At 59.5% G+C, this 22,876-nt stretch overlaps 3 protein-coding genes and 1 long non-coding RNA gene across 8 annotated transcripts; 2 read left to right on the top strand and 2 right to left on the bottom strand.

Annotated features, from left to right (window-relative positions):
- On the bottom strand, positions 1-2,805 carry adprs (ADP-ribosylserine hydrolase). Its single transcript, XM_088602359.1, has 6 exons — positions 2,485-2,805; positions 1,807-1,903; positions 1,415-1,622; positions 1,162-1,349; positions 979-1,079; positions 1-505 (listed from the first exon to the last, which is right to left on the bottom strand). Exons 1-6 carry the CDS (start codon positions 2,675-2,677, stop codon positions 171-173), a joined length of 1,122 nt encoding a protein of 373 aa, XP_088458485.1. The 5' UTR covers positions 2,678-2,805; the 3' UTR covers positions 1-170.
- A 1,422-nt stretch (positions 2,806-4,227) lies between these two features.
- kiaa0319l (KIAA0319-like ortholog) lies at positions 4,228-17,417 on the bottom strand. Of its 3 annotated transcripts, none has more exons than XM_088602343.1 (22): positions 17,254-17,417; positions 16,472-16,827; positions 15,280-15,455; positions 13,583-13,965; positions 13,231-13,498; positions 12,675-12,773; positions 12,484-12,581; positions 12,190-12,277; positions 11,990-12,082; positions 11,554-11,686; positions 11,237-11,465; positions 11,027-11,150; positions 10,808-10,940; positions 10,479-10,627; positions 10,247-10,398; positions 9,987-10,125; positions 9,749-9,908; positions 9,234-9,376; positions 8,910-9,032; positions 8,606-8,696; positions 8,184-8,269; positions 4,228-5,693 (listed from the first exon to the last, which is right to left on the bottom strand). In XM_088602343.1, the coding sequence occupies exons 3-22, from the start codon at positions 15,434-15,436 to the stop codon at positions 5,509-5,511; spliced, it is 3,033 nt and encodes a 1,010-aa protein (XP_088458469.1). In that variant the 5' UTR covers positions 15,437-15,455; positions 16,472-16,827; positions 17,254-17,417; the 3' UTR covers positions 4,228-5,508. The 3 variants fall into 3 exon arrangements, with proteins under 3 accessions (XP_088458469.1, XP_088458470.1, XP_088458472.1); XM_088602344.1 differs by having other exon boundaries at positions 17,319-17,376; XM_088602346.1 differs by lacking the exon at positions 16,472-16,827.
- Positions 15,562-15,973, top strand: LOC148649537 (uncharacterized). Its single transcript, XR_015925861.1, has 2 exons — positions 15,562-15,631; positions 15,723-15,973. It is a non-coding gene; the product is annotated as an uncharacterized LOC148649537 (long non-coding RNA).
- A 1,021-nt stretch (positions 17,418-18,438) lies between the features above and the next one.
- On the top strand, positions 18,439-22,818 carry ncdn (neurochondrin). Of its 3 annotated transcripts, none has more exons than XM_088602347.1 (7): positions 18,439-18,567; positions 18,840-18,989; positions 19,165-20,529; positions 20,919-21,151; positions 21,238-21,456; positions 21,554-21,696; positions 21,956-22,818. In XM_088602347.1, exons 1-7 carry the CDS (start codon positions 18,514-18,516, stop codon positions 22,408-22,410), a joined length of 2,619 nt encoding a protein of 872 aa, XP_088458473.1. In that variant the 5' UTR covers positions 18,439-18,513; the 3' UTR covers positions 22,411-22,818. The 3 variants fall into 3 exon arrangements, with proteins under 3 accessions (XP_088458473.1, XP_088458475.1, XP_088458474.1); XM_088602349.1 differs by having other exon boundaries at positions 21,559-21,696; positions 21,956-22,167; XM_088602348.1 differs by having other exon boundaries at positions 18,495-18,567; positions 18,808-18,989.
- The last annotated feature ends 58 nt before the right edge of the window (positions 22,819-22,876 follow it).

Here is a 22,876-nt window from a genome sequence, read left to right as displayed (position 1 = left end):
TTAATTTTAAATGAGTTTTATTAGGACCCCAGTGAAAGCAGAGAAAGGACAGGTGTAAAAGCCCCAGGTCCAGCGGGCTGGAGCCCAGAGCCCGAGCTTGTGAGGCTCGAACCCGCTGGGGCTCAGCGTCCACCAGGCCGCCAGCCTCTGATTCAGCGTCGGTCACGGCGTCACTCCAGGGGCGGCTCGGGCTGTGCCTCAGTGGCGCCCCCCTGTGCCCGCTGCTGGTACAGCTGGTGCAGCCGCTCGGCCCAGAGCTCTGCCTCCTCGGCGCCCTCGCAGCAGCATTTCCAGGCCGACGGGATGGTGGCGATGCCGTAGTGCGCCCCGGCGATGGCACCGGCCATGCTGGCAATGGTGTCGGTGTCGCCCCCCAGCGCCAGGCAGAAGGCCAGGGTCCTCTCCAGGCCGCCGTAGCGCGCGGGCAGCTCTGGCACGGGCTGCAGGCAGCGCAGCACACAGAAGATCGCCGTGGGCACCGACTGGAGCGCTGCGATGCCGTTCCCTGCTCACGGCAAAGACAACACCTGCTGGTCATGTTTTGTGCTGTTGTGTGGTGGACTGTCCTGTTGTGCTGTGTGCTGCTGTGCTGCTGTGCTGCTGTGCTGTGTGCTGCGTGTGTGTACTGTGTGCTGCTGTGCTGCGTGCTGCGTGCTGCGTGCTGCGTGTGTGTGCTGCTGTGCTGTGTGCTGCATGTGTGTGCTGTGTGCTGTGTGCTGTGTGCTGCATGTGTGTGCTGTGTGCTGTGTGCTGTGTGCTGCGTGTGTGTGCTGTGTGCTGTGTGCTGTGTGCTGTGTGCTGTGTGCTGCTGTGCTGTGTGCTGCGTGTGTGTGCTGCTGTGCTGCTGTGCTGTGTGCTGCGTGTGTGTACTGCGTGCTGCGTGCTGCGTGCTGCTGTGCTGTGTGCTGTGTGCTGTGTGCTGCTGTGCTGCGTGCTGTGTGCTGTGCTGACGAACCCTGTCGATCTGCCTGCACTCACCCAGATCAGCAATGACCTCCTCCACGCTCACACTGCCCCTCTCAAGCAGGTCCCTCACTCTGTGCAGCCGGGCGCAGAAGGGCAGCTCGGGCTCGTTCAGCCTGCGGGGAGAGGGTTTCATTACGCAGCGGCTCGAACCCCAGCGCACAGACAGGGCTCCCCCCCCGGGCCCTCGTCGCTCACTCGCGGGCGTCTCTGCGGGAGCGCTCGTCCCCTTCCACTCCCTCCATCTCTGCGATGAGCGCGCTGAGGAAGGCGTGCGTGTGCGAGAGCGCCCCCCGCAGGGCCAGGTGCACAGCCAGCGCCTGCAGCACAGCGCCGTTGTAGCCCAGGGAGCAGGAGTGAGTCAGCATGGCGCCCAGCCGGGAGAACTGAGAGAGGACAGCAGGGGTTAGTACGCGCCGCCGCCGCCGCCCCCGCCCCCCCCCGGACTCACCCTCTTCACGGCCTCGGGGTCGGGAAAGACCAGGCCGAAGGGCGCCGCCCTCATCGCCCCCCCGTTGCCGAAGGAGCCCCGCCCCCCGAACTGCTGGCGTGCTGGCTGGAAGACATCGCCGAGCCGCGGGCTGGCCAGCCGCTTCAACACCGAGACCACGCCGGCACCGTACCCCCTGGCTGGAGCCTGTCGGTACTCCTCCGCAAATCTGAGAGAGAGGGGGTCACACTGAGAGAGGGGGGTCACTCTGAGAGAGACAGGGGTCACTCAGAGAGAGAGAGAGAGGGGGGGGGTCACTCAGAGAGAGACAGGGGTCACACTGAGAGAGAGAGGGGTCCCTCAGAGAGAGAGGGGTCCCTCAGAGAGAGAGAGAGAGGGGGGCTGCCTCTCACCTGTGCGCCAGGTCCACCTGGTCGAACTCGCCCCGGGTCAGCAGTGACTGCACCACGCAGCGCGTCATGGCCGTGTCGTCAGAGTACTGCAGGACAGCTGTAACGACAAACCGCACGACGCTGAGAGCAGCCCCCAGACCAGCGCCCAGCAGCCCCCAGACCAGCTCACGCTCTGCTGGGTGACCTCCGGAAGGGTGACAGGCCCTGTGCTCAGCTCAGAGCCGGAGACCTGTAAGATCAGGCTGCTGCTGCAAGTACAAGTTGCCCGACCAGCAGGTGGCGCTCTCCCAGACCAGCATGTATAAACCAGTACCCTACTGTAGGATGAGCTGGGCCTGCCCAGAGGTCAGGGGTCACTTCACCTGGATGCAGCGCGCCCCTGTGCTCCCCGGACCCAGGACTGGCCGGTGAGGTTCGGGTTAGGACAGTCCCGTCCTGTCTGTCACGGGCTGTGTGATCCCCTGGGACAGGGACGCAGACCAGCTGTTGGACGCGCCTGTTCCGCGCTGGGGTCTCACTGCCCGAGTCGACGGGCTCGGCAGTACCGGAGCCATGACTGAGCGGCTCCGGGTCGACCGGTACCGGCTCCCCAGGCTCCGGGAGAGGCGCTGCGACAGCTCCAACCCTCACGAACACCGCACGACATCCCGATCAAAATCAACCTCACAAAGACCGCACCGTCTCCACGGTTCTCCTGCTCCATAGAGTTCAGGTGCTGCAGGACCCGGTCCAGCGGAACCTCCTCGGCGCCCTCGAACTCCCCGCCGATGCAGTCGCCCAGCACCGCCCCGACCAGGGCGCCCCGGAACCGGGCCAGCGAGGTCGGGCCCGCCGCCACCCGTCCGACCGCTCCTGCCGCCGCTGCAGTCATCCCTTCCCGCGTCCGGGCCGAGCTCGGTTCGGACTTTGGCTCTGGCAGGACAGGTGGTGCTGTACTGTCCGCCCGAGTCTGTTTCTCTTCCGGTCCCGCCGCGTCACAGCCTGACCCGACTCGTGACCGTAAAGCACCGAGTATACGAGTCCTGCCCTTTGCTCGACGTGTCGTCACCCTGGACGAGGTCACAGGGAGTCGTGGCGAAGGCCCGCCTCACGGTTCGGACCTCGAGTTCTGTGTGGGCCGAACCTCCCGCTGACCGCCGCGCTGATGGCAGACTGCTCCTGTTTGAATTTCAACACAATGAGAGCGAAGCACATTTTGCTTCTTTATCGTGACCTGTTTAACACGTGAGCCGTCAACTCATTTTAACAATCAAATGCATTGTTAATACCAATAACAGATTTTAAAAGACAGGTGGGTATTCCTTTATGTCTTCCTGAAACTAAGACGGACATTTCAAGTTCCGCCGAGGGCAAGGGTTTGCACCTCTATACAGGATTATACGGCACGAGTATTACAGCTGAGTTAAAGCTTTGTCGCCGCCTGGCGGACACAGCGAGACCAGCAGCGCGGCCACCGGCCGCTGCCACACCGAGAGCGCCGGCAGCCGACTCGGGTAAATTCGGGCCGATGTTCCGGTGTGCTGAGTCGGCGGGTTTATTCTGCTAACGTGTGGACCGATGGACAGGAGGGCAACTGGTGGCGAGGTGTCTCTCTCACTCCGGTCTCAAAACAACCCAGTCTGACAGTGGTGTTCAGTGTGTGTCACTCTACACACAGTGACAGAGGTGTTCAGTGTCACTCTACACACAGTGTGACAGAGGTGTTCAGTGTGACTCTACACACAGTGTGACAGAGGTGTCCAGTGTCCCTCTACACAGACAGAGGTGTTCAGTGTCACTCTACACACAGTGTGACAGAGGTGTTCAGTGTGTGTCACTCTACACACAGTGACAGGTGTCCAGCTTGTGTATCTCAACACAGTGTAACGGAGGTGTTCAGTGTGTGTCCCTCTACACACAGTGACAGAGGTGTCCAGTGTCACTCTACACACAGTGTGACAGAGGTGTTCAGTGTGACTCTACACACAGTGTGACAGAGGTGTCCAGTGTCCCTCTACACAGAGGTGTTCAGTGTCACTCTACACACAGTGTGACAGAGGTGTTCAGTGTGTGTCACTCTACACACAGTGACAGAGGTGTTCAGTGTCACTCTACACACAGTGACAGAGGTGTTCAGTGTGTCACTCTACACACAGTGACAGAGGTGTTCAGCGTGTGTCCCTCTACACAGTGTAACGGAGGTGTCCAGCTTGTGTCCCTCTACACACAGTGTGACAGAGGTGTTCAGTGTCACTCTACACACAGTGACAGAGGTGTTCAGTGTGTGTCACTCTACACACAGTGACAGAGGTGTTCAGTGTGACTCTACACACAGTGACAGAGGTGTTCAGCGTGTCACTCTACAGTCACCTTCCTTGCAGTCAAACAGCAGTGAGAATCTGAGCCAAAATTAGAAGAACAAGGACACATGAGACATAGAGGTTCAGAGAAATCAAATCTGACATTAAATAAAATCAAAATAAAAACAACAGTTTTATCTGTACGAAGCAAACAGGTAGCGAGATCAAAGCCCCACCCCAGTCCCACGAGTCCTCACTGAGCTCTCCGCCTCGCTCGCAGGTGGGACAGCGCGATCTGGGGACGTGGGCATCCAGTGATTCAACAAGCATTCCAGTGTGACCCACAGACCCCAGCAGGGCCTTAAACACTAATTCCCCACAACCCTCCAGCACGCTTCAACAATTCAAACCAGTTCTCGAGCTCCACCTCCAGGAGGTGTCAGAGTGATGGACAGGATCCACAGCCAATCAGCATCAGTTGGTGGTGTTCAGTACAGTGTTCAGTACAGTAAGGGCGCCCCGGGTTTTTTTGGAGGGGGGGCAGAAGGTCACTAGGTGACATCGCCCATGGCAACAGCAGCAGTGAGACATCCGAAAGAGAAAGAACAGTGAGAAGGAGGAGTGAGGCAGGCAAGTCACAGAGCGAGGGGAACCGCAGGGGCGGACAGGGACGCACAGAGACAGACAGGGACGCACAGGGGCTCAGACAGAGGGACAGACAGGGACGCACAGGGACAGACAGGGACGGACAGGGGCTCAGACAGAGGGACAGACAGGGACGCACAGGGACAGACAGGGGCTCAGACAGAGGGACAGACAGGGACGCACAGGGACGGACAGGGGTGCTCATCATGACCTGCAGCTGTGCTCTCACTGTGCTCTGCCTGGGGTGTCCCAAGAACACGAGTTCCAGTATTTTGGGGCACAGGGGTCCCCTCCCACCCCCAGTACAGTGTCCTTAGCCTCTGAGGTATTGTGGAGGCTCGGGGCTCTCTGTTGCTGTACAAGCTGTGTTTTAGGGTGCAGGGCCACACAAACTGTGGCCCCCCAGTGATGAAGTCCATTCTGTGCCTCTGGTGTGTGCTCTTGGGTGCTCAGTGTTTCTGCGGGAGGTTAAGTTGATTGGGTGTTTTCAGTTACAGGTCCACAGGAGTTTATTTTTGGGGTACAGTCTATGATTAAGGGTCCTTCAGTGCTACAGCAGCCCCTCTGTGCAATTACTGGGTACAAGCTGTTTCCTGGCACCCAGTTCTCCTCTCAGTCTCTTGGCTCAGATTAAGTCTAGGGGTACAGGATTGGGGTACCCCAGTGGTTGTCTTCAGCCCTTGGGGTGAAGTCTCCCTGTCCCCTGAGTGTTTTTGGTTACAGTGTGTTAGTGTTTTGGGGTACGGTGTCTCTCGGTGGCCCCTGGGGTCCCCCAGTGCTATAGCAGCTCGTCCCTCTGTTTCTTCAGCCTGTGGGGTGGCAGGCCGTTCCGGACGGACCCATTCTGTGAGCGCAGCAGGTGGCCCCTCTCGTGCTCGGGCCAGGGTGTCCCGGCCTCGTCGCTGTCCAGCTCGGAGTCCGAGCGCATCAGCGAGGAGGGGGCCGCGGGGGGCTTGGGCCGGCCTGTGGCGGGACACAGAGAGGGGGAGACGTCAGCAGCCTGCCAGCAGTCCGACAGCGTATCAGGCTTTCAATAATCAATCGATCTGCCAATACTGTCAACACGCCACCTGCTGATCAATAACGTACCAACAACCATCAGTGATCTTCCAAGAACACCTACAGCCTGCAGGCAGGTGCATAAGGAGATCACTGAACACAGACCTCTGAGCTCAGCCTGTGGTCAGTACACCGACAGAGGGTCAGTGGCTGTGTCGACCGTGAACTGATGCTTTCCGGCTCGATCTCTGGGCAGCACTGGGGTGGACACCTGGACAGGTTTCCCCTCCTGTACAGGTATGTGAAGAGCTTTGGGATCCTTGGAGATGAGCAGCGCGTTATAGAAGCGTTTAATTATCCTAATGATCCTTATTCCCTTTAAAAATTTTAATGATCTTGTGCTCACACACCTGGGGGTCAGGTACAAGTCACACACCTGGGGGTCAGGTACAAGTCACACTCCTGGGGGTCAGGTACAGCCCCCCCTGTGCTCACACTCCTGGGGGTCAGGTACAGCTCACACTCCGGGGGTCAGGTACAGCTCACACTCCGGGGGTCAGGTACAGCCCCCTCTGTGCTCACACTCCTGGGGGTCAGGTACAGCCCCCTCTGTGCTCACACTCCGGGGGTCAGGTACAGCCCCCTCTGTGCTCACACTCCTGGGGGTCAGGTACAGCCCCCTCTGTGCTCACACTCCTGGGGGTCAGGTACAGCCCCCTCTGTGCTCACACTCCTGGGGGTCAGGTACAGCCCCCTCCGTGCTCACACTCCTGGGGGTCAGGTACAGCCCCCTCTGTGCTCACACTCCTGGGGGTCAGGTACAGCTCACACTCCTGGGGGTCAGGTACAGCCCCCTCTGTGCTCACACTCCTGGGGGTCAGGTACAGCCCCCTCTGTGCTCACACTCCTGGGGGTCAGGTACAGCCCCCTCTGTGCTCACACTCCGGGGGTCAGGTACAGCCCCCTCTGTGCTCACACTCCGGGGGTCAGGTACAGCCCCCTCCGTGCTCACACTCCTGGGGGTCAGGTACAGCCCCCTCTGTGCTCACACTCCTGGGGGTCAGGTACAGCTCACACTCCTGGGGGTCAGGTACAGCTCACACTCCTGGGGGTCAGGTACAGCCCCCTCCGTGCTCACACTCCTGGGGGTCAGGTACAGCCCCCTCTGTGCTCACACTCCTGGGGGTCAGGTACAGCTCACACACCTGGGGGTCAGGTACAGCCCCCTCCGTGCTCACACTCCTGGGGGTCAGGTACAGCCCCCTCTGTGCTCACACTCCTGGGGGTCAGGTACAGCTCACACACCTGGGGGTCAGGTACAGCCCCCTCCGTGCTCACACTCCTGGGGGTCAGGTACAGCCCCCTCTGTGCTCACACTCCTGGGGGTCAGGTACAGCCCCCTCTGTGCTCACACACCTGGGGGTCAGGTACAGCCCCCTCCGTGCTCACACTCCTGGGGGTCAGGTACAGCCCCCTCTGTGCTCACACTCCTGGGGGTCAGGTACAGCTCACACTCCGGGGGTCAGGTACAGCCCCCTCTGTGCTCACACTCCTGGGGGTCAGGTACAGCCCCCTCTGTGCTCACACTCCTGGGGGTCAGGTACAGCTCACACTCCGGGGGTCAGGTACAGCCCCCTCTGTGCTCACACTCCGGGGGGTCAGGTACAGCCCCCTCTGTGCTCACACTCCTGGGGGTCAGGTACAGCCCCCTCTGTGCTCACACTCCTGGGGGTCAGGTACAACCCCCTCTGTGCTCACACTCCTGGGGGTCAGGTACAGCCCCCTCTGTGCTCACACTCCTGGGGGTCAGGTACAGCCCCCTCTGTGCTCACACTCCTGGGGGTCAGGTACAGCTCACACTCCTGGGGGTCAGGTACAGCCCCCTCTGTGCTCACACTCCTGGGGGTCAGGTACAGCTCACACTCCGGGGGTCAGGTACAGCCCCCTCTGTGCTCACACTCCTGGGGGTCAGGTACAGCCCCCTCTGTGCTCACACTCCTGGGGGTCAGGTACAGCCCCCTCTGTGCTCACACACCTGGGGGTCAGGTACAGCCCCCTCTGTGCTCACACTCCTGGGGGTCAGGTACAGCTCACACTCCTGGGGGTCAGGTACAGCCCCCTCTGTGCTCACACTCCTGGGGGTCAGGTACAGCCCCCTCTGTGCTCACACTCCTGGGGGTCAGGTACAGCTCACACTCCTGGGGGTCAGGTACAGCCCCCTCTGTGCTCACACTCCGGGGGTCAGGTACAGCCCCCTCTGTGCTCACACTCCTGGGGGTCAGGTACAGCTCACACTCCGGGGGTCAGGTACAGCCCCCTCTGTGCTCACACTCCTGGGGGTCAGGTACAGCCCCCTCTGTGCTCACACTCCTGGGGGTCAGGTACAGCTCACACACCTGGGGGTCAGGTACAGCTCACACTCCGGGGGTCAGGTACAGCCCCCTCTGTGCTCACCTCGCGGCGGCTGCAGCTCCAGGCTGTCCTGGTCCTCAGCCTCCAGGATCTTATAGCGGCTCTTCCTGCGTGCCCGTCCGCGGCGCCTGCAACACACCACAACACAGCAGTTACACAACACGATGCAACACAGCTACACACCACAAAGCAACACAGGGACACAGCAGAGTTACACAACACAGCTATACAACACAGCTACACACCGCAATTCAACAGTTACACAATGCAACACAGTTAAACAGCACAGCTACACAATGCAATGCAACACAGTTACACAAGACTTCTCAATATGGCAGTTATAAAACACTGAACACGACAGTGTACATTGTGACAACATTTTTATGTAATACTCTACTCCTCAGCACACTAGACCACACACACACACACACACACACACACACACACACTGTCCGGCCCCTCACCTGCGGCAGCAGCACGCCACTCCCCAGGACAGGGCTCCCATGGCAACCAGGATGAGGAAGGATGCGATGGTGACGTAGAGAACACTCCACTCTGAGTCAGACAGGGAGACAGGAGATGCTGACATCCATCATCATGTCCGAGCAGCATGTTGCTATGCAAGTGCCCCGGTCGAGTCTGTCTGATCTGTGCATCTGCACATCACACTGTCAGGGCATTCGCCCGTCTGTCCAGCCAGTGTGTCTGAGTGTCTGTCCAGAGTGTCAGCGTGCCCATCTGTCCAGCGTGTCTGTGTCCAGGTCTCACCACAGTTGCTCTCGCTGTCTCCCAGCTGCGTTCGGAAGAAGTTCTCCATCCAGAAGGGGTGGCAGACGCAGCGCTTGGTAAAGGAGTCGCACTCCCCGTGGTTCGAGCAGTTCAGCTGGCAGACTGGGACAGAGAGAAGAGCTCAGAGACGCGAGCTGCCCCTGTCGCATCACCACAGGGCTGGACTGTAGCTCCTACCACCCCTCTACGCTGACTGTCCACCCCCTCTACACTGACTGACTGTCCACCTCCTCAACGCTCACTGACAGTGTCCACCTCCTCAACGCTCACTGACAGTGTCCACCTCCTCTTTACTCTACTTACTGACTGTGTCCACCTGTCGGGCTCTGAAGATCAGGAAGTCATTCCTCTGCTTGTGCAGTTTGCTGCGGAGCGTCACGGCAACATCCCGGCCACAGAGGGGGGGGCGGCCTGGACCTCCCAGCACCAGGAACACCAGCCGGGTACTGGGAGCGAGAGGGAGAGGTCATTACTGCTCCTGTCCACCAGCACATTCAGGCCCAGCTCCTTGCCTGTAACCCTTGACCTCATGCTGACCACATTCTGACAGGGCCACTCAAACTACACAGAAAACCCTTTTCTGCACTTTGACCCTTGACCCATGTGTCACCTGGAAGTGAAAGGCTGATCACTGAGGAAGACGGGGATGAGGATGGGGATGGAGAAGAGAGAGAGGGGAGAAGGGACTAACGAGGCAGAGATCCACACAGGAGAGGGGCTGTGACCTCTAAATGCTGAAAGAGCCTTTTGACGCTAGCATGACCTCTAGTCATGACCCCTAGTTCTCCAATCCAACCGCTTCCTCCCTGACCCCTAACCTGCGCTCATTGAAGGCGGTGACCTCTCGGACGGTGATGTCGCTGTCCAGCACTCCCAGCAGCACTCCGACCTGTCGCAGGAGCATCCCGCGCTGCCGCTGCGTCAGCTGGGCCACCGGCACATCCAGGACCAGCTCCACCAGGTCGCGGGCCCAGGGGTCTGGGGAGAGTGGTGCCAGGTCAGGGCGGGGCCCGGCGAGGCCCGGCGAGGCGGTCAGTCGGTCAGCGGGGGACTGACCTGGCCGCACCTCCACGGTGCCGTGGTCCGTGCTGCTCTGGCCCTTGCTGTCCGTCACGGTCAGGGTGAAGCTGTACTTGCCCTCCACCAGGTTTCCCAGCAGCAGCACCGCCTGGTGGTCGGAGTTGTTCAACACCTCCTGCAACACAGACAGCCCACAGCACCATCAAAACGGGCCGACCGCCGCGGCCCTACAGGGAGCAGAAAGGTCACCACAGGCGGGCGGATGGACAGGTGGACAGGCGGGCAGGCGTACGGACCCCAGCGGCCGGGCTGTTCTCATCGCGGGTCCAGAGGAAGCTGGTCACCCCCTTGTCATCAGTGGAGTGGGACCCATCGAGGGCCGCGGTGCGGACGGGCAGGGTGACCCGGACCCCTGTCTGCACCCGGGCCTGCGGGGGCTGGTCCACCTCTGAGGAAGAGAGACGTGGGGTCAGCACGCCGCGCGGGAGAGAGCGGCGAGACTCGGGCGCGGCGGCGGGAAGGACACACCCTCTCGGACGACAACTCGGACGCTGTCTCTGCTCTCCAGGCCTCTCTCGTCCGTCACGGTGAGGGTGAACTCGTACTCGCCCACCTGCAGGCCTGTCACCGTGGCGACGGCGCTGTCGGCGTTCTCCAGCTTCACCCCCTCGGGCCCCCTGACACACCGACACACCGACATGGGCATTAGGGCACGAGGACCAGTCTGTCCAGGGGTCTGTACAGGGTGTCAGGGGGTGGTCTGTCGGGGGGAGGGGGTGGGGTCTGTCTGAGGGGGAGGGGAGTGGGAGGTCTGTCTGGGGGGAGGGGAGGGGTCTGTAGGCACTGTGAACACTGACTTGCTCTGTTCCCAGTGGTACTTGCTGATGCCCTGGTCATCCTGGCTCTTGCTGGCGTCCAGAGAAGTCCTGTCCACCGGCAGGGTCAGCTCCTTCTCCGGCCCTGCGTCTGCCACCGGGGGCTTGTTGTTCTCTGAGGGGGGGGGGACAGACCGTCACACACAGACCGCAGGAAGAACCGACAAACAGGCCTGCAGACATGTGGCTGGACAGGCACACCTGGCTGTACGATGACGGTGACCTCTGCGGTGTCCTGCTGGCCAGCGGAGTCGGTGACGGTCAGCTGGAAGGTGTAGTCGCCCTCCTGCAGCGCAGACAGCTGGAGGGTGGAGGTCATCACGCCCTGAAACAGGGATGGCAGAGAGGGGCTGTGACAGTGTGCTGAGAGCCGGGAGGAAACGCCCGAGCCCCGCCGTCCGCTGGCCCTACCTGCACCTCCATCACCTTGCCCTTGCTGTTGGGGCTCAGCGTCCACTCGTAGCCCAGCGGCCCGTGGTCGTCCGTGCTCTGGTTGCCGTACAGCGTGATGTAGTTGCGCGGCAGCGTGATCACCTGGTTGGGCCCGGCGTTGGCCACTGGCGGGTAATCTACCGCCTTGTTCACTGCCAGCGTCGCCAGGGTCGAGCTCTGGGCCCCGTCGGAGTCCGTCACTGTCAGGCTGGTGGGGGAGAGGGGGTCAGTGCACGCCGCCGGAGCTCGGAGTCAGAGACGGAGCCGGGCGCCGTTGCCGGGAGACAGAGACGTACCTGAAGGTGTAATTCCCAGGCACCAGGTTGGTGAGCGTCAGGATGGGCATGTCGGCCGACACCTTCTCCTCCCGCAGCGGCCCCTTCACCTCCTCCCAGTGCCAAGCCAAGATGGCATCGTCGTCCGTGCTCTCTGGAGAGAGGCAGGCAGGCTGTGAGAGGGGCACAGGGCACCAGGACTTGGACACAGGGCACAGGACACCAGGACCTGGACATGGGACACCAGGCACCGGACACAGGACACCAGGGCACTGGACACAGGACACCAGGGCACTGGAAACCAGGGCACCGGACACAGGACACCAGTGCACCGGACACAGGACACCAGGGCACTGGAAACCAGGCACTGGACACAGGACACCAGGGCACTGGACACCAGACATCGGAAACCAGGCACTGGACACAGGACACCAGACACCAGGACCCCTGTACTCACGGCTGCCGTCGATCACCGTGGAGCTGGTTGGCAAGGAGATCTCCTGGAACCTGGGCGACACCACGGCAACGGGAGGCTTATTGACACGAGGCTCTGGGGAGAGGGGAGAGGCTCAATGTAAGCATCATTCAGAACCGGCCCGTGGGTCTGTGCCTGTCTGTCAGAACAGGCCCGTGGGTCTGTGCCTGTCTGTCTCTCACCTGGCTTGACAGTGACGTTGACGTAACCCTCCCCATGAGCCCCTTCGCCGTCCACCAGGACCTTGAACTCGTACAGCCCCAACGTCAGCTGGGGGTCGAAAGAACACAGGGTCAGGACACCCCAGGGGTATGGCGGCTCAGGGTCTGCCCACTGGGGTATTACTCAGAGGTGGGGTGGGCTGCTGCTCTTTAGCATTAACTGCTTCAGGGACAAAGTTCCAGCAGGGCAGCAGTTCAAGTGTGCAGAATCTGGGGGGACAGTTTCTGCTAAGTGCAGTATTTGGGGATCCTGACCTTACTGAGCTTGAGGATCCTGCTGTGTTTCCCCTCCATCTCTCCACTGTAGTCATGGGGGTGAGTGATCAATCTCCAGTCAAACACGTACTCAGTCCCTGAGAAGGAGACCAAGACAGGTCATGGACACACACTTGACGACGGGGGGTGCGTGTGTCAGGGGTGCCCCAGACCCCGGCTCTCCACCCTACCTTTGGGGGGCTCCGGCAGGACAAACGCATTAAGCTGCACCTCGCTGCGCGGCAGGGTGATCTCCACACTGTTCCCTGCAGACACCACCAGCTCCCGCACTAGACAGAGACAGCAGAGCGGCGTGAGAAAGCCACAGATCAGAGTCCAGGAACCACAACACAAGCCAATACTGGGACACACACGAGCACAACACACACTGGAATGCTACAGGACCTAACCAGACAATACACACTGGCTGAGTATTTAACTAGGGTCAGAAACAGCGAAGAGAAACACACCCTGACGAAGTGACCAACCTGAGAAAAAGTAAGTCTCTCAACGTTTCAGGAGTTAAACATTGTATGTAAATGTCCTGTGATGTGTTCGTTCTGTAAATGTCTGTAGATATTGTGTTGACTGTATGCGCTTTGGGAACACTGAAATTCATCAGTCATGCCAATAAAGCTCATTGAATTGAACTGAGACCAGAGTTAGTTAACACACTGCACTGAGACAGAGAGAGGGGCTTGAAGTCTCTAAACAAAGCAATAGCACTATTTTGAGTAAGTCTCTCACCGGCCTGGGTGGGCACAGAGGGGGTGTGGCTTGTAGGGGTGGTGGGCTCCAGTGTTCTTGTAGAACTCCAGCTGCTATTGGACGTTACCGTGGTGACCATTCCTGTAGAGGGGGTGGGGTTTTGTGCTGCAAGCTTGGGGTCCGACAGCTCTGTGCTGCCACTGGTTGACAGGCTCCCCTTCCTATTTACCGTGAGGGACAGTGCGAGAGGATTGGCCACAGTCACTGGGGGGGCGGGGCCTGAGGCTGGCGGGTCTGGAGCTGCATGCTGAGGACAAAGAAAGGGCAGGGTGAAGGACAAGCAGACATACATACAGCCACAGGCCAGAGCAGCAGTCAGGCTGGGACTCACAGTGTCAGAGGTAGGGTCCTCCCGGTTCACGTAAGGCTGTGTCTTTTCCATCTTCCCTACATCTCCTTCCTCGCTCCTCTTCATCCTCCTCTCACCCCTGTCCTGCTGCCCAAGCTGCCAGAGCTGCCCGCGGGCGAGAGGTGTGGCGAGGCGTGTTGGAGACAGGTGACATTGCCCCGGCGCAGGGCAGCTCAGCAGAACACAGCGCCCCTCCTGGCTCCAGGCGGCACTGCAGTCCGGCCGCACACAGCAGGCTCTCACACACTGCACTGCCCCCCAGGTCTGCCCTGTCGACAGGGGGCGCCACCCTGCCCCTCTCACTCCGGCCCACGGCACGGCCTTGGCTGCCCCCGGCACACCGCACGCTTCCGCCTCACTGCAGCCTGGGAGAGGCGTGGAGAGAGCAAGAGCAGGCGGCGGAGTCAACATGGCTGTGCAGCAATACTGGAGCCCATCTCACACTGGGACAGACAGAGGGGCAGAGGCGTGTGCTGTCTGTAAAGGTCTGGAGGAGCGGTGGCTCTGTGGCTCAGGATCTGTGCCTGTGGCTGGAAGGTTGCTGGTTCAAATCCCGCAGCCGGCAGAGGAATCCTACTCCGTTGGGCCCCTGAGCAAGGCTCTTAATCCCAACTGCTCCAGGGGCGCCATATAAATGGCTGACCCTGCGCTCTGACCCCCAGCTTCTCTCTACCTGTCTGTGTGTCTCATGGAGAGCAAGCTGGGGTATGAGAAAAGACAAATCCTTAATACAAGAAACTGTATACGGCTCATTGTTTGCACTGTACACGTCTGTCTGCTGTGTCAACACTGACTCAAGATCGCACCAGTAAAGATCTCTGAGCTGAGCTGAGCTGAGATGAGAGAGCAGCTGTCCTTCCCACTGAGGGAGGAACCTCAGCAGAGACCAGAGTCCCTTCTGTCCCTGCCCCGGAGTGGACTATTCAGATATTATTGTTCTCCAGGTCTGTAAATGTTTTACTTCGGCAACACTGGGATTCATCAGCCTTGCCAATCAAGGCAGAGTTTGAGAGAAAGGCTGGAGCAAGAGAAAACAATGAAAACTCTTCCCAGTCTCACCCCCCACAGGAACAGGATGCAAACATCCGGCCTGTCTGGATTATCTGGATTATAACACCCCCATCCCTCTCATGCCCTAGTTCCTCTGGGAAACAGTTCCCATGGCTACTCGCATCTGGGTGGAAGTTATTATGGTCTGTGCTGAAACACTATCTTTGTCCGGGAACAATGCACAGCAGCCACTGTGCTCCCTCCTGCCGAGAACAGGCCCTGTGTCTCAGCACCGCCCCCGGCCCCCGACACAGCAGCCCCACTGGGCACAGACCCGGCTGTCCTGCCTGAAGCGGGTCAGGCCTTCGCTCACACCCACAGGAGGAGCAGTGATGGGGCAGTCTGGAGGGGCAGGAGGAGGGATCGGGGCAGGAGGAGGGATGGGCAGTCTGATGGGGCAGGAGGAGGGATCGGGGCAGGGAGAGGGATCGGGGCAGTCTGGTGGGGCAGGAGGAGGGATCGGGGCAGGAGCAGTGATGGAGCAGTGTAATGGGGCAGGATGAGGGATCGGGCGGGACAGTGTGGAGGGGCAGAAGGAGGGATTGGGGCCAGTCTAGTGGGGCAGGAGCAGTGTGGTGGGGCAGGAGGAGGGATGGGGGCAGTCTGCTGGGGCAGCAGGTGAGTCTTACCTGTGGTGGGGAACAAGAACACCAGACAGCTCAGAGACAGGAGGAAGAGCCTGCGAGGTCCCTGCCGCCCTGCGGTGCTCAGGCCCATCCTGGTGCTGTTCAGGCCCGTCCTGGTGCGCCCTGGACTTGAAAGCTGTGTCTTCAGAGAGGCAGCCATTTTCAGCACAAAGCAGGCACTGAGCAGAGATTAGAGAATGAGCATTAAAAAGGTTTATTTGGCACAGATGGTAAAAATGGTAAGAATTAAAAAATAAATAGTGAATAAAGTATCACAGTAGTCTACTGAGGAAATACAAGTTTTTATGAACTTCTTTGGGCTGGGTCACACTACACTGCACAGATCACCGGTCCAGTCTAGGTCACACTGTACCCCAACAGTCCAGAGGTCACTGGTCCAGTCTGGGTCACACTGCACCCCTACAGTCCAGAGATCACCGGTCCAGTCTGGGTCACACTGTACCCCTACAGTCCAGAGATCACCGGTCCAGTCTGGGTCACACTGTACCCCTACAGTCCAGAGATCACCGGTCCAGTCTGGGTCACACTGTACCCCAACAGTCCAGAGATCACCGGTCCAGTCTGGGTCACACTGTAACCCCACAGTCCAGAGGTCACTGGTCCAGTCTGGGTCACACTGCACCCCTACAGTCCAGAGATCACCGGTCCAGTCTGGGTCACACTGTACCCCAACAGTCCAGAGGTCACTGGTCTAGTCTGGGTCATACTGTAACCCCACAGTCCAGAGGTCACTGGTCCAGTCTGGGTCACACTACAGTACACAGATCACTGGTCCAGTCTGGGTCACACTACAGTACACAGATCACTGGTCCAGTCTGGGTCACACTGTACCCCTACAGTCCAGAAATCGCAGGTCCAGTCTGGGTCACACAGTGACCCCATAGTGCTGAGACTGTGCTGTGGGGCTGGCAGTGTGAAGGGGCGCAGTGCACCCCTGGGGTATCAGCAGGGGCTGCAGGAATATATGCACACTCCTCTGCCCAGTGAGATACAGGGGTGGCAGCTGGAGACTCCAAACATGATCAGTGAGGATTTCAAGCAGCACTTCCACAAGAGAAAGAGATTAAATCGTGAAAAAAATGTTCAAAGGCTGCTTCTGAACCCGTGTGGAACAGGAGAGACCTGAACAACCGGTCAGCGCCCGGCGCCCGGCCCTTCGCTGCTGACGACAGACCTGCAGCCCGCAGAGCAGCGATAGTCCTCTCAGCTGCGGCTTCCAGATTCCACGTTAACGCTCCTTTGACGATCAAGCATTCTCCATTAAAACCCCGCTGCAGGAAGGAAGGCGCGAGTGGAGCGTGTCCGTGGGACCGGGCGGCAGTGTCGCCTTCAGCGGGCACACAGGCGGGGCCGCAGGTGCGCCATGCGGGTGTCCGCCTGTACCTCCGGGTCGATCTCCGCCGGAGCTCCCACAGCCGCGTGTCCTGTGCGTGCGACTCCCTTGTCAATACGGACACTCCTTCCTTCCTCTCCCTCCAGTGTCACTTTTCTTGCCGCCCTTCTTCTGAAGTCTTATCGCCGCCGCAATCTCTGCAAGATAAAGCCCATTAAAAACCGCACAAGCGCACTTTGTCACCGTGTCTGTGCGTCGCGACAGCCACCCGCAACACCAACCGCTGCTAGAGCCCGGTACAGCCCCGCTCCTCTTCCTGCAGCTACCGGCCCTGGCAACAGCAACACCGGCGAGACCACTGTCACGCGTGGACAGGTGAGCACCCTGTGTGCGTGCACTCGCACACTCGGGCATCCGAGCACACGCGTGTGAGCAGGCGGCTATGGGCAGCCGGCACAGCCGCACACAAGCGCACAGCTGTGACAGAGATCAGGCTGTTTCAACGCCTCTTTCCCGAACAGCTGTTACCCTTCCTGCACCTTCTGCAACCCTCAGCATCAGCACTCCGCATCTCTGATCCCCTCGCACCCAGGCAGCCTCGCGCTGCTGCGATCTGAACTGACCTGCCCGGGCTCAGTGCTCTGTCGCTGACCCGGTTCGGCTGGGTCCCTTCTCAGGTTCTCATTACCTCGCCGGACTGGGTATCTGGGTCACAATCGGCACGACGTGCACCTACTCCCGGAAACAAACACACGCAGAGACCGAGAGACACATCCGCCCCTCTCTCCCCGTCTGCCCCTCAGTCCGCCGAGAATTACGGCAAGGACGGAAACACAGGCTCCTGGTTTCTCTTGGCAATGTGACGGATTTAATAATAATAATAATAATAATAATAATAATAATAATAATAATAATAATAATAGCTACAGTGCTACAGACAACAATTCTTGTTATTTGAGAGATGGCTACAGCAACACAACAGCTGAACTCTGTACCGCAGAGTGATGCATCCTGACAAGCAGGCTAGGGCTGTGAGGAGTCTCGTTGGACTAGTAGGTGGTGCTATGTCCTTAGGAGCAGAATTTCCAGTCTAATTCCAGGGAAACTGTACAGTAGCTTTTCTTCAGATGAGATGTTAAAACAAGGATTAGTCTCTGTTCCCTCCTGGACAAACACAGGGGTCAATTCTGGATGAATTTGTCAACTGGTGTGATACTTCTTACCTGGAGATGAATATGCCAAAACCAAAAGAGATTATTTTTTATTTAAAAAACAACGTTATATCTTTCCCACCACAATCCATGGTGCGGCTGTTGGTGTAGTCCACAGGTCCAGCTACTGTACCTGGCCCTGTGTTTGATGATAAACCCACAATCACCGAGAACACCGCTGTCACTGCGGGGGAGTCCCAACAGCGCTTGTGTGGTCTGAGAGAACTGGGTTCCTTTGGAGTTAAAAAAAGAATTCCATCAATTATTAATTATTATGATTAATATACTTTGTGAAAACAGATTACACAAGATAAAGATAAGGTCCACACATCTTTCATGTTCTTACCTTTCGATATAGTCTGTAAATATGCCTTTACATATATTTTAAACTGTTCAAACATAGATCTCTTCCCAAACCATTCCACTTTATGTATGTAACAACGTGCGAGTACAACAATTAAATCAAATTTACAAAAGACCCGGAACTCAAGTACAAGGGCTTCTTTTTCCTGCAAATAAAGTCCTTCTGCCCCTCACAATAATGTCGGCTCTATCGATCGAGACCGAATAAAGATGGCGCCTGAACATACAGTACAAGCTTGATTGTGATTGGTTTAGGGGTGGAGTGTAGCGAGCGCTGATTGGAGAACACAGGAACGTGGGCAGCTGTGTATGGCCAGTTGTTCTTGGACTCCACGTGAGAAAGCGGCGAAGTTTTTGAACCAGGTATTTTTTTATGAGTTATTTTGAATTAGCTGTAGCAGAGAGCCAGTTCGGACTTTAAACCTCAAATCTTATCGTGTGTTCACTAATACTTAATATTTTAGAGTTTGCGAGTTTCCTCCACTCGAGGTGACGCAGTTTGTGTTTTGTGTAGCTCGGTGTATTTCTAATCGCTGCAGAAGCGCCGTTAACAAATGACTCCTGCCGGTCCGCTCGCTGAGTAGTAACGTGTCCGGTCTCCAGGACTGCTGGACTGACCGCCTGTCCGTCCGCAGGGCCGGGTGACCATGTCGGCGGAACAGGCTGTGGGCGAGGAGGCGGGGGATGCCGGGATGTCGGAGGCGCAGCGCGTGGTACTGGAGCGCTGCCTGCGCGCGCTGAGGGATGCCGGCAATGACAGCGAGACCCTGGCCGCCCTGCTGCTGGTAACACACACACACACACACACACACACACCTGCTCCAGGGGTTGCGAGCAGGAGGACAGCCCGTATTGCAGTGAGCAGTACAGACGTGTTGAACGGGCGGTGTCACACATGGCGGACAGCTGATGGAGCCCGGTCCCCGGGAGCTGTCCTCACTCCCCTCTCTATCTCTGCAGATAACCCGGTTCTGCCCAGCCGGTCGGATGGACCGGGCCACCCTGCGCCGCGTGTTCGAGGCGGTGGGATTCTCGCTGCCCAACCGGCTGCTGGTTTCCGCAGCAACTGGGGGGGGGCAGTGCCCCCCAGGAGTCCTGCTGTCGCTGGGCGTGTCCCTGCTGGCTGGGTTCAGTACCGACCCGGAACTGGCTGCTCACCCACAGCTCATCAACAAAGTCTCGCTGCTGCTGGACCTGCTGGCCGGCAGGTGTGACTGGACCCAGGCGAGCCAGGGCTCCCAGAACCAGGCCCGTGAAGGCCAGGGGGCAGAGGAGCTCAGGTCGGAGGGCCTGGACCCAGCCTGGCAGAACCAGGGCTCCTGTGAGAGTGAGCTCAGTTCGGCCCGGGAGCCAGAGAGCTCTGCAGTGCCTGGCCAGAATCTGGGCAGACCGGACCGAGATGCACAACAGAGTTCTGAAGCCCAGGCCCAGTGTGGACAGCGTCATGTGGATCAGAGCCAGCAGAGAGGGGAAAATGCCAGGCCCGCAGAGCCGGCCCACAAGAGCAGCAAGAGAACTGAGCCGGGCCGGGACGTGGAGGAGACCCGGGAGAGCCAGACTGACCCAGAGCAGGCGTTGGTTCTGGACTGCTACGAGGCGCTGTGGGGGGTGTGTGGCTCGGCCGGGGGCCCGGCAGTCCTGCTGTCCCGGGGAGCGGTGCCGGCGCTGTGTCAGGCCTACGTCCAGAACCGGGCCCTGAGCCGTGAGAGAGCTCTGCCTCTGCTGGGACAGCTGCTTTCGGGCCCAACCAGAACTGCAGCCTGGCAGAGACACGCAGCGCTGCTGTCAGATCTGCTGGCTCGGCGGGTCCAGGAGTTCTGCCAGGCTCCGGATCTGCACAGGATCGAACTGTGTGCCGGGCTACTGCAGTTCCTGCCCCCACCTGGGGGGGCGGCACTGAGCGACGGCCTCAAGGAGATTGTGACTGTGCTCTGGGGGGGCCTGCGGCCTCTGATCCAGGCCCGCATCAGCCCAGCCCAGCTAGGCTCTGTCCTGGTTCTGTCCGCTTGCATGCTGGACCTGTGTGGCTGGGCCCCACTGGGCTCCACCCAGATCAGCTGCCTGCTGGTCAACCGAGCCTGTGTTGAGATCCGAATGGGCCTGGAGGAGCCTCCTGGCACTGTCCTTGCAGAAGCACAGCAGCAGACACTCACCGCCTGCTACCGCATCCTGGAGGCAGCCCTAGAGCAGGCCTGCAGCCTGGGGCTCTCCCAGGACCCTGCCCAGCCACAGCGCACTGACGCTGGGCTGAGTCGGCAGCAGAGCAGGCAGCTGTTCGGAGTCCTGGAAGAGGCCTTTTCTGCCATCGTGTACTACCTGCAGCAGGTGAGAGGGGGAGGGAGGGAGGCTGGGAGGAGAGAGGCAGTGCCAGACAGGAAGGGTTTGTTGGGACAGGCCTGGATGGAGAGGCACTTCCTGCTAACTAAACACATAAAACTGAGAAAAAACTGCCTCTCCCAGAACTGGTGTCTTGTGCCGTTCTCACACCTCCTGGAGAGCAAAGGGGTCTGTACAGCTGTGTCTGCTGACCACAGCCTGCGCGACAGCGGGTGGACACCCTGCACTGCCTGGGAGAGAGCGTGTTGGAAGGGCTGAAGTGCCACTTCCTCTAGGCGCTGCTGATATCCTGCGGCCGCTCTGTTCTGTACTTGCGATGCAGTTTGATCGTCTGCAGGAAGGGCAGGGCAAACTGACAGCCTCCTCGCCCCACCCAGGTGACCCCGAGTTGCTATGGAGACCCCTTCGTCTTCGCCACTGTCCGTGCGCTGTGCGCCTGGCTGGCGGAGGAGACGTCCTGCCTGAGAGAGGAAGTGACCGCTCTGCTGCCCTTCCTGATTGGCTACGCCAGGGAGCAGCTGCAGGGAGCGCGAGGGGACCAGGGCCAGGCTGACCGGCCCGCGAGTGACTCCGCACAGGGCAGCGGCTGGCCAGGAGAGGACGCCCTGAGGTGAGGCCCGGAGAAGTGCATGCTGGGAGACGGGTGACAGTGCTCAGGCCGGGTCAGAATGTCTAACCCCTGTCTCTGTGCCCCAGGTTCCTTCTTCCCGCGCTGTGCCACCTGACTGCAGAGGACGGGCCCAGGGGGGTGCTGCTGTCCCTTGGGACGCCTGTCCTGCTCACAGACTTCCTGTCCCGTGGCTGGAAGAGGCTGCAGGGCGGCCGAGGTACTCGGGGGGCGCTGGGGGATCCCGGCATGGAGACGGCCTGCTCTGCCCTTCTGAACATCGTCGTGACGGAGCCCAGCGCTGTCAGGTGAGGCACGGTCGTGCCCAGAGACGCGTGCGAGACGCTGTCACACTGAGAGAGACACTGACTGGTTGCTCTGTCTGTTCCACACCTCGCCTGGCAGGACAGACGCCTGTTTCTCCTCTCTGCTGTCCCTGCTGACGGACGCGCTCTGCGCCCTCCTGCACAAACCCCATCTGCTGGTGCTGGCTGCCAATTTCTGCACTCTGGGGCTCCTGATTGGCCGACTGAGACCTGGCCCAGCAGGTAACCATGGAGAAGTCTGCCTTCACGTTTGTCTGCCTGTCTTCTATACTCCTGCCCGTCTGTGTCCCCCCAGACTCCTGCCCGTCTGTCCCCCCCAGACTCCTGCCCGTCTGCCCGTCTGTCCCCCCCAGACTCCTGCCCGTCTGCCCGTCTGTCCCCCCCAGACTCCTGCCCGTCTGCCCGTCTGTCCCCCCCAGACTCCTGCCCATCTGCCTGTCTGTGTCCCCCCAGACTCCTCTCAGTTCTGCCTGTGTTCCAGGTCCGGATGGGGAGCCGGGTCAGCGGCGCTTCTTCTCGGCTGCTCTGCGTTTCCTGGGCCGCGCTCTGTGTGCTGACCCGGCGGGGCTCGGCCCGGCCCAGCTCAGCCCGGGGTTCTCGGAGCGCTGGGATGAGGTGTGTGAGCTGTGGCGGCTGGGCCTGCAGGCGCTGGCCGGCTGCGTGGACGTGTTGCCGTGGTTACCTGGCCTGGCCCGAGACGGCGGCTGGCTGGGAGACGTGTTGGCTCTCCTGGGCAGCTGCACTGCGCTGCCTGACCCCGACACGCAGGGGGCGCTGCAGGCGGCACTCACAGCCCTGGCCCTTCGCTGCCCCCTGTGCAGAGGGGAGATCCTGGCGGTGACACGGAGTGGGACAGGGGGCGTCCTGCCCAGCATGGCGGAGCTGCAGAGGGCCCTGACGGCCGGACCCCTGGGGTTCTCCAAAGCCGAGGACTGATTTGTACATCAATAAAGAGTGGAAGCATCCGAGCTCCTGAGCGTCTGTCTGACCCTGCGGAGAGAGGAGGGGGAGCTCGGGGCCTCCGGGAGACAGCAGGGCTGTGCAGAGTCCTGTCCTCTGTAAAAACAGCTGAATGGACGAGTTTACCAGCAAGGAGGCCACGGTCCTGGAACCAGGTAGACGCTTTCTGCAGGGTGAATTCCGCAAACCAAAAAAGTTAAAAAAAAAATATTTAAAAATTTCGGACACAGGGAATTGTGTAACATGAGATGAGCTACATCAGCTGTTGGCTCAGGGAAGAGGGAACACTGAACTTGTATCAGGGCAGCCTGAGAAAATCTGCCTACAGAGAGAATGTATTATTAAGCTGCACAAAGATAAAATTAAAGAGGTGGTCAAATGACATGGATGACTAGAGGCTTTAGATGGGAGTGGTCGATGTGTTACCGATTGTGCAGGACAG

The sequence above is a fragment of the Lepisosteus platostomus genome, chromosome 13 (genome assembly GCF_059453375.1).
Source record: "Lepisosteus platostomus isolate fLepPlt1 chromosome 13, fLepPlt1.hap1, whole genome shotgun sequence".
In the NCBI taxonomy this organism is placed as follows: Eukaryota; Metazoa; Chordata; class Actinopteri; order Semionotiformes; family Lepisosteidae; genus Lepisosteus; species Lepisosteus platostomus.
This window is presented reverse-complemented; position numbering and strand designations above follow the sequence as displayed.

Coding starts and splice junctions, on each gene's coding strand:
- kiaa0319l (XM_088602343.1), bottom strand. CDS start 15,436: ATGGCTGCCTCTCTGAAGACACAGCTTTCAAGTCCAGGGCGCACCAGG. Junction 12,582..12,674: donor CCTGCCGGAGCCCCCCAAAG/GTAGGGTGGAGA, acceptor TCTCCTTCTCAG/GGACTGAGTACGTGTTTGAC. Junction 11,151..11,236: donor GCAAGGTGATGGAGGTGCAG/GTAGGGCCAGCG, acceptor TCCCTGTTTCAG/GGCGTGATGACCTCCACCCT.
- adprs (XM_088602359.1), bottom strand. CDS start 2,677: ATGACTGCAGCGGCGGCAGGAGCGGTCGGACGGGTGGCGGCGGGCCCG. Junction 1,623..1,806: donor CAGGTGGACCTGGCGCACAG/GTGAGAGGCAGC, acceptor CCTCTCTCTCAG/ATTTGCGGAGGAGTACCGAC. Junction 1,350..1,414: donor ACCCCGAGGCCGTGAAGAGG/GTGAGTCCGGGG, acceptor GTCCTCTCTCAG/TTCTCCCGGCTGGGCGCCAT.
- ncdn (XM_088602347.1), top strand. CDS start 18,514: ATGGCCAGTTGTTCTTGGACTCCACGTGAGAAAGCGGCGAAGTTTTTG. Junction 20,530..20,918: donor TCGTGTACTACCTGCAGCAG/GTGAGAGGGGGA, acceptor CGCCCCACCCAG/GTGACCCCGAGTTGCTATGG. Junction 21,152..21,237: donor CCAGGAGAGGACGCCCTGAG/GTGAGGCCCGGA, acceptor TCTGTGCCCCAG/GTTCCTTCTTCCCGCGCTGT.